The sequence below is a fragment of the Nerophis ophidion genome, linkage group LG02 (genome assembly GCF_033978795.1).
Source record: "Nerophis ophidion isolate RoL-2023_Sa linkage group LG02, RoL_Noph_v1.0, whole genome shotgun sequence".
NCBI lineage: Eukaryota > Metazoa > Chordata > Actinopteri > Syngnathiformes > Syngnathidae > Nerophis > Nerophis ophidion.
The window spans coordinates 47,137,015-47,146,873 of record NC_084612.1 but is presented as its reverse complement, the minus strand read 5'-3'; the positions used below and the strand labels follow the sequence as shown (position 1 = coordinate 47,146,873).

Here is a 9,859-nt window from a genome sequence, read left to right as displayed (position 1 = left end):
AGGGGGTAGAAATAGGAAGGAAGAAGACAATATTACTAGAATGAGATTAGGACATACATCTCTAAATAGTTCATTGAAATTGATAGGGAAACATACTACGGGACTGTGTGATTTTTGCCATCGGATAGAAAGTGTTGGCCATGTTTTAATGAATTGTAGGAAATACAATAGAGAAAGGGAAATACTGGAAAGTAAGTTGGCGAAAGAAAATATTAGTTTTGGTAGTGGAAGATATATTAGGATTGAATTCAGAACACATAGGATATAAAGCAATATACACATATTTAAAAAAACACTGGGTTAAATAAAAGAATATAGAGTTGGGATCCATCTCGGTCCACACTCCATTACAGTAGGTGGCGGTAATGCACACCAGAAGGTTGCTTGCCGGAAACAACCCCCCACCTCCGGAATCAGTCCCTGCCTACTCCCCTTGAGTTGAGCGCGAAATTCATTTGAGCGGAAGACATACAAGTGAGAGGAGCTCTCCAAAGCCCCGGAGAATCTTAAAAAGCTTACGTAAAACAAGAAAAACTTACAGCAGGTGCATGTTGGACATTCGCCGTCGTTTTCGATGATATTGTCCCGGACCAAGGATTCAATGTCTGGACTCTTTGGCGGAAGCAAACCTTCCGCTTCAGACCGGAATGGAAGACTCTCTCCGGCTGCAGTTGACGGCGCCGGCTCGGTTAGGGGACTCCAGCGAGCCGGAGGTGTAAAGGGAAAATCTGTAAGTAAATATATATATACATATATATATATATATATTGTATATCGCATGTTTTTTTTCTTGTAAAATGAGAATGACTTAACTCACCGAACCGCAATTGTGATAAAGCGATCGCTTTAGGATATTCCAACATTCCCTCTATAAAACAAAATAATTAATACACATAATATGAAACAATTCAATAGTTTAAACTCACCCCGAGAGTCATTTTCCAACATTGTAAGATCAATCAGGCGTAGTTCTTCATCTCTTACTACAGCGTCAGTTAGTTAAAAAAAAAGCATTACATCGGCTTACACATGTGCAAAGATTTTAACGTTTTAATGCTTAAAGGCCTACTAAAATGAGATTTTCTTATTTAAACGGGGATAGCAGGTCCATTCTATGTGTCATACTTGATCATTTTGCAATATTGCCATATTTTTGCTGAAAGGATTTAGTAGAGAACATCGACGATAAGGTTTGCAACTTTTGGTCGCTAATAAAGCCTTGCCTGTACCGGAAGTAGCAGACGATGTGCGCGTGACGTCACGGGTTGTGGAGCTCCTCACATCCTCACATTGTTTACAATCATGGCCACCAGCAGCGAGAGCGATTCGGACCGAGAAAGTGACGATTTCCCCATTAATTTGAGCGAGGATGAAATATTCCTAGTTGAGGAAAGTGAGAGTGAAGGACTAGAAAAAAAAAAGATGAGGGCAGTGGGAGCGATTCAGATGTTATTAGACACATTTACTAGGATAATTATGGAAAATCCCTTATCTGCTTATTATGTTACTTGTGTTTTAGTGAGATTATATGGTCGTACCTGAAAGTCGGAGGGGGGTGGCCACGGGTGTGGTGACCGCCAGTGTCTCTGAGGGAAGCCAGAGTTTCTCGATGAGGCGAAGCGAAGGCAACCGTTAGGGACCGGGCTGAGATTCAGCAACACAGATGTCCAGAATACTTTGTAATTATGCGATTAAAGCAGATGATTTATAGCTGGGATCGGGGCTGGACCAAAATGTCCTCTACAATCCGTGATGTCACACGCACGCGTCATCATACCACGACGTTTTCAACAGGATACTGTGAGCGAAATTTAAAATTGCAATTTAGTAAACTAAATTGGCATCTGTTGCAATGTTATGATTTGAAGGTAGAAAATCGCTATACAAGTACAACCCATTTATCATTTATTTCATCATTGATATATAATCTATATTATATATAACTACATCGATATATAAACTATCAGACTGCGTGGTTGGTAGTAGTGGGTTTCAGTAGGCCTTTAAATGGGGTGAAGCCATCATCTAACAACATATACCAATAACGTAAAACGGAGGTAATGTGTGTGTGTGTGTGTGTGTGTGTGTGTGTGTGTGTATGTGTGTTTGTGTGTGTGTGTGTGTGTGTGTGTGTGTTTGTGTGTGTGTGTGTCGTGGGGGGAGCCGGTGCTCAGGGAAATGGCACTAGAGGAGTTGTCGCAGAAATAACGACTAACCCTTAAACCTCACTTTGTAACCCATGTGTGTGTGTGTGTGTGTGTGTGTGTGTGTGTGCGTGTGCGCGTTGTTTGACTCAAAGGACCGATGGCGCTCAGATGGCATATTCATTTTTCAAATCCCGACTCACTTTGTAACTCACACCCCTCATCATAGCCCCCTCTGCCTTTTTCCCACATTTTATAGCACGCATCATTCCCATCCATCAATATACCATTGAACCCAGGTCAAACAGATGGCTGACCTCATCCATTCAATCCACATTTTTCCACATTTTACCACACGTATCATTCGCATCCATCAATACACAATTCCATGAAATTAAGATAAAAAATTTAAATTAAGTTCCCTCTTAACCATTCCCTCTTCCGGTCTTAAGTCCTTACTGGTTAAACTGCACCCACTTCCTGGTTAAACTCCACCCACTTACTGGCTTAACCACTCCCTCTTCTCGTTTAAATCCCGACCCACTTCCTGGCTAAACCCCACCAACTTCCGGTTTTAACCGCTCCCTATTCCGGTCTTAACCACACCCCTTCCGGGTTAAACCCAGCCCATTTCCGGGCTAAACCTTGTCCACTGCCGGTTTAAGCGCCACTCTCTTCCGGTTTAAGCCACGCCCACTTACGAGTTAAGCCCCACTCCTTGACCTTTGACCTCATCAATCAAACATTTTGACAGGAGCTATCCCCTTCTATTCTCTGCTGCACCATGTCCTCTTCTAACCACATTGTGAAGTATGCGGACGACACGACAGTGGTGGGCCTCATCCGTGGCAACAATGACATGGACTACAGGGAGGAGGTGAAACAAGGGGTTGACTGGTGCAGAACCAACAACCTGGTCCTGAATGTCAACAAGACCAAGGAGATCATCGTGGAATTCAGGAAGCACCAGTCCAGCCACGCTCCACTCTACATCAACGGCACAGCGGTGGAGATGGTAAGAAACACCAAGTTCCTGGGGGTGCAGATAACCGACAATATAACCTGGTCCCTACACACCGGTGCTCTTGTAAAAAGAGCTCAGCAGCACATGCACTTTTTGCGTCGGATGAAAAGAGCACAGCTCCCTACCCCCATTGTCACCACATTCTACAGAGGCACTATAGAGAGCCTGCTGACCAAAAGCATCTCTGTCTGGACTGGACCCTGCAATGCCTCAGACTGGAAATCTCTCCAGAGAGTGGTGAGGACGGCGGAAAAGATCATCAGGACTCCTCTTCCTCCTATCCAGGAGATCCCAAAAAGCCGCTCCCTGACCAGGGCACAGAAAATCTGCAAAGACTCCTCTCACCCCAACCAAGGACTGTTTTCACTGCTGGACTCTAGAAAGAGGTTCTGCAGCATCCAAAGCAGAACCTCCAGGTTCTGTAACAGCTTCTTCCCTCAGGCCGTAAGACTCTTGAACGAATCATAATTAAATTATCCCCTCAACTCCCCCCAAAATGGATTAACTCGCTGGAATAAAAAAGAGAATATATCTTACATCCATAACATAGACGCATGTGAAAAGTGCAATATATTTATCTGTACAGTAATCTATTTATTTATTTATATATATTTATATATATTTATTTATTTTATATATTTATATATATATACATATATATATATTTATTTATTTATAAATGCACCTTATTGCTTTTTTTTATCCTGCACTACCATGAGCTTATGTAATGAAATTTCGTTCTTATCTGTGCTGTAAAGTTCAAATTTGAATGACAATAAAAAGGAAGTCTAAGTCTAAGTCTATAAGTCTAAAACAGTTCTTGGTGGGGTTGGGAGGAGCATATACAGATTTTATGAGCCCTGGTCAGACAGCGGCTTTTTGTGATTTCCCGGATGGGAGGGAGAGGAGTCCTGATATTTTCCACTGTCCTCACCACTCTCTGCAGAGACTTCCAGTCTGAGGCACTGCAGGCTCCAGTCCAGACAGTGGACTGGATGCTGTTGGTCAGCAGGCTTTCTATAGTGCCTCTGTAGAATGTGCTAAGAATGGTGGGGTGGGGGCTGTGCTCTTTATATCCCACGGAAAACGTGCATGTGCTGCTGAGCTCTTTTTACAACAGCTCCGGTGTGTGGGGACTAGGTCGTACTGTCAATGATCTGCACCCCCAGGATTTTTGTGCTTCTTACCATCTTACTGCTGTGCCGTTGGTGAAGAGTGAAGCGTGGCTGAACTGGTGCCTCCTGAAGTTGACGATGATCTCCTTGGTCTTGTTCACGTTCAGGACCAGGTTGTTGATTCTGCACCAGTCAACCAGATTTTTCACCTCCTTGTAGTTCATGTCATTGTCACGGATGAGGCCCACTACTGTTGTGTTGTGCGCATAGTGGACCTAGCGCAGCACTCATGGGTCATCAACGTGAACAGCAGCGGACTCAGGACAAAGGCCTGGGGGGAGCCGGTGCTCAGGGAGATGGCACTGGAGGAGTTGTCGCCCAATCTCACAGACCGGGGTCTGTCTGTGAGGAAGTCAAGCAGCCAGTTGCATAGGGGGGTACTGAATCCAAGGGGGGCCAGTATGCTCACCAAAGGCTGCGGGATGATGGTGTTGAACGCCGAGCTGAAGTCCAGAAACAACATCCACACGTGTGTTTCCTTCCCTTCCAGATGTTCTAAGCCCAGGTGGAGTGCAAAGGAGATGGCGTCCTCTGTCGAGCGGTTAGGGCGATAAGCAAACTGGTATGGGTCGAATGTGGGGAGAAGTCTAGAGTCAATGTGTTCCTTTAACAGCCTCTCGAAGCACTTCATTATGATGGGGGTGAGTGTCACGGGGCGTTAATCATTGAGGGAGGAGCTGGTGGGTTTTATATATGTGACAGCTGCAGCAAAAAAAGGCAGCCTAAAAAAAGTAGATCCAGCAGAAAATATACATCATGAACAAAGAGGTAGCTAACATAGAAGCGGTCAGGCAATAGACATATATCATCTATTGCTGTATGGCGAGTAGTTATACAAGTGGATGGAGTGCAGAATGAATTTCTTGAATCAAACACTGTGGGAACGAATCTGAAGGAGCCTGTTGGAGTATCAGCTACGCTGTCCCTCAATTGTCTGCTTGAGTGAGCGGGCAGGATTGTCCATGATGGCCAGCAGTTTGTCCACTGTCCTCCTGTCCATCACTGACAAAAACGCCTCCAACTGCATGCCAATAGTTTGGCCGGCTTTCTGGATCAGTTTGTCAATCTAGTTTAAGTCTCTTTTGCTGGTCCTGCTGCCCCAACAAGCCACTGCAAAGTACAGGGCACTGGTCACAACAGACTGATACAAGATCTCCAACATTGTTCCTTTATGTCAAATGATGTTCCTTTATGTTAAAATGATGTCCCTTTATGTTCCTGAATGTCAAATGGTGTTCCTTTATTTTCCTTTATGTCCAATGATATCTCTTCATGTTAAATACATGGTGTTCCTTTATGTCAAATAGTGTTCCTCTATGTCAAATGATGTTCCTTTTCGTCAAATGATGTTCCTTTACGTCAAAAGGTGTTACTTTATGTCAAATCATGTTCCTTTATGTCAAATGGTGTTCCTTTATATAAAATGATGTTCCTTTATGTCAAATGATGTTTCTTTATGTCAAATGATGTCCTTTTTTATCAAAATGGTGTTCCTTTATGTCAAATGGGGTTGCTTTCTGTCAAATGGTGTTATTTTATGTTCGTTTTATGTCAAAGGATGTTCCTTTATGTCAAATGGTGTTCCTTTATGTTCCTTTTACATCAAATTATGTTCCTTTACGTCAACGTTTGTTCCTTTATGTCAAATCATGTTCTTTTTATGTGAAAGGGTGTTCTTTTACATCAAATGATGTTCCTTTATGTCAAATGGTGTTCCTTTATACACTGAGTGCACGCATGTGTAGTAATGAAGGTAAACTAACAATGTTTGGTTAAAACTAACAAATCAACATTACAAGCCTACAGGACAAAAGTCCACTAGCATAATGCTAACATACAATGGACAAACCCATTGACACGATAACGAAAATTAGCATTGTGATGGTTTCATACTTGTACAAACAATTACAAAGGAGATTTTAAGGGATCTAAACAGGAATAAAACAAATTCATTTCTACGTAAAGGCACATAGACTCTTTGGGAAGGAATATTGAGGACTGGAATAGAATATTGAGGACTGGAATAGAATATTGAGGAGTGACTTTGTGCTGCTGGGCCAGTGGGCTGCTCTCTGTGTGTGTGTGAGTGTGTGTGTGTGTGTGTGTGTGTGCGTGTGTGTGTGTGTTGCCTAGCAACAAAGCATGTTGCCGAAATGTCACTCTGATTTTAAAACATAAGACAGTTTCTGTAACATGATTAGCATTAACAATGTTTTATTTCACTAAATTATACTTTCTAAATGTTTCACACATGGCAGGCTTCCACAAGTACATAGTAGGATATAATAGTAATATTTGATTAAGTAGATAGAATAATTATTATCAAATAAAAGTATGTATGAGCAGCATCAATATTTTGTGTTTTTGTTTTCATACTTGTTGTTTAATAATAAGAGACAGTCAGGAACACCTCAGCCTTCTGGAGGTTTTTATCTCATGTTTTGGAACCATTGTACTTACTATTGTGTTTCGACTGAAGAACCCAATTAGATCTTTGTTATTTCTTCTATATCCACTAGAGGGCAGCTTTCCTTTAAGTAACAGCACTAGCTAATAATTATAAAATCATGCAATAGTACAGAAAATCATGCAATAGTACAGTTCGCTTTAGTTTTATTTTTTCCATTTGTCGCACTCTTTATTGCTATGATTTTTATTTAGCAAATGTTCGACGCCTTTTACCGTATTGCTTTTTGCACTATTTTGTTCAGCTCATTCTTTGTTTATGTGCTTTGTTTGTTTTCTGTTTCTGTTGCTCTATGCTTTTTTTTAACCTGTTAAGCACTTTGATTCAATTTAAAAGTTGTTGTAAATGTGCTATATAAATAAAATTGACTTGACTATATATTAATTTTTTTTTTAATAACATAATATTGTTGATGTAGATGATCCATATCTGCTGTACAGATTTACTTTAAAAAAGAAAAGTGTAAGGTGTTTGGTGCAGCCGGACCGGATTATCCAGAGAATAGTGCTCGATACCGTGGTAGAGCGCAATTTGTAAGTGTGGGAAAAAATGTGATTGTGATTTTCCCCACTGGAAAATCATATATATATATATATATATATGTAGGTGTGGGAAAAAATCACAAGACTACTTCATCTCTACAGATCTGTTTCATGAGGGGTTCCCTCAATCATCAGGAGATTTTAATGGAAGCATTCACATACAATGGTTTATATAGAGCACAGAGTGGGTGGGTACAAGCAGGCGTAGGGTGTGGTGATTGGCTCATGTGTTACCTAGGAGGTGTTTCCGCCTGTGGCGGCATGTTGAAATGATTTCACTGCGCTTGTTGAGGGATGATAGCTCTGGATGATATATAATAAACAGTTTCTCTTTCAAGCATAAGTTGCATCTTTTATTACCACTGTTGTAAGGTGTGCTGGATGCAAGAATTTGCCATGTTATTGAATATTCAACATTATTGTCTTTGAGGTTCCAAATGTGTTTGCTGAGTTCGGTAGAATTCTGCAAAGTCTGGTTTCTAAAGGAGGCGTTGTGATTATTCCATCTTGTTTTGAACGCTCCTTCGGTTAATCCTACATACGTGTCGGATGTGTTAATGTCCTTGCGTATTACCTTTGCTTGGTAAACGACTGATGTCTGTAGGCACCTTCCGTTGAGAGGGCAATCAGGTTTCTTGCGACAGTTACATTCATTATTGGTTTCAGAGTCGTTTAGTCTGGGGGTAGGCAGTCCTTTTGCAATTGCTTTGTTGTGGTTTGAAATGATTTGTTGCATGTTATTCATACAGCTGTAGCTCAATTTAATGTTGTTCTTGTTGAATATTTTTCTTAGGGTGTTGCCTTTGGGGAAGTGTTTGTCGATCAGAGTGAGGAACTTGCGGCCGATGTTGGTTGAGACGTCTTTGCTGAATGGCGGATTGTACCAGATGATGTTGTTTCGTTTTCTGCTCTTTTTTGGTTGGTTTCCTGGGGTGGGTTCATAGGTGAGGGTGAAGTTGTATCCGCTTTCATCAAGTGCTTTCTGGTACGGGGGGGTTGCTTGGTCGAATTCAGCTTTGCTGGATGACAGCATCGATAGCCTTTTATTAATTCCGGTAGGTATTCTTTTCGTGGTGGTGGGTGGGTGGTTGCTGTCGTGGTGCACGTATTGGAGTGTTGTGTTGGGTTTCGTGAATGGTTGGTAGCTGTTATTTCTCAGGTTGAAAGTGACGTCGAGGAAGTTGACGGTTTGCTTGTTGGCTTCAATCGTGATCCGTAGGCCGTTTTCTTTGAAGATTTGGCATATGCGCTTCTTGGTGTTCTCGCTGCTCCTTGGCGAGGCGCGGCACACTGCCAGTCCATCATCACGGTAAATACCAAGGTTCAGGTTGAGGCTAGCAAGCTGGGAGAGGAGGAAACTCTCAACGAGTTCGCACGTTTCTGCTCCGTCAAAACTCCCCATAGTAACGTCAAATGTTGAATTGTTCTTTTTTTGCCATGGTGTACTGTTGTGGATGAGTATGGAGTTCTTTGCGTGGATGATGATGTTTCTTTCGTTGCCTGTGATTGAGTCGTAGTCCGAGGCGAAGTTTAGTGCTTGGGTCAGTAGGTCTTGCGTGATGGAAGGGTAAAATTCTTCGATGTCGAAGGAGATAAAGTTGTGTTGTTGTTTGTCTTGGATGTTGTTGAATCATTTGATTACTGCTGCTGTATTTCTCCATTGGTTGAGTGGTGTTTTGTCCTTGATTTTTGCGTTGATTCTGTCCAGGATTATTTTGCTGATTTTTCCTATTTCGGATTTAGTTGGGTTTATTAGTCGGCATGTTGGGTTATTTGCGAAGTTGGGTTTGTGGTCCTTCAGTGTGATGAAGGCTTCTTTGTTGGCTGTGGCGTCCAACTTCACCCTCACCTATGAACCCACCCCAGGAAACCAACCAAAAAAGAGCAGAAAACGAAACAACATCATCTGGTACAATCCGCCATTCAGCAAAGACGTCTCAACCAACATCGGCCGCAAGTTCCTCACTCTGATCGACAAACACTTCCCCAAAGGCAACACCCTAAGAAAAATATTCAACAAGAACAACATTAAATTGAGCTACAGCTGTATGAATAACATGCAACAAATCATTTCAAACCACAACAAAGCAATTGCAAAAGGACTGCCTACCCCCAGACTAAACGACTCTGAAACCAATAATGAATGTAACTATCGCAAGAAACCTGATTGCCCTCTCAACGGAAGGTGCCTACAGACATCAGTCGTTTACCAAGCAAAGGTAATACGCAAGGACATTAACACATCCGACACGTACGTAGGATTAACCGAAGGAGCGTTCAAAACAAGATGGAATAATCACAACGCCTCCTTTAGAAACCAGACTTTGCAGAATTCTACCGAACTCAGCAAACACATTTGGAACCTCAAAGACAATAATGTTGAATATTCAATAACATGGCAAATTCTTGCATCCAGCACACCTTACAACAGTGGTAATAAAAGATGCAACTTATGCTTAAAAGAGAAACTGTTTGTTATATATCATCCAGAGCTATCATCCCTCAAC

The 9,859-nt window shown here is 41.9% G+C and overlaps 1 protein-coding gene across 1 annotated transcript in view; it reads left to right on the top strand.

The window, feature by feature from the left end:
• The first annotated feature begins 472 nt into the window (after positions 1-472).
• Positions 473-9,859, top strand: part of LOC133541725 (troponin I, slow skeletal muscle-like) — a 47,582-nt gene continuing 38,195 nt past the window's right edge. Inside the window, exon 1 of the mRNA XM_061885288.1 lies at positions 473-730. Within this exon, the coding sequence (XP_061741272.1) occupies positions 575-730 (156 nt within the window). The 5' untranslated portion in view covers positions 473-574. The remainder of the gene's footprint in view (positions 731-9,859) is intronic.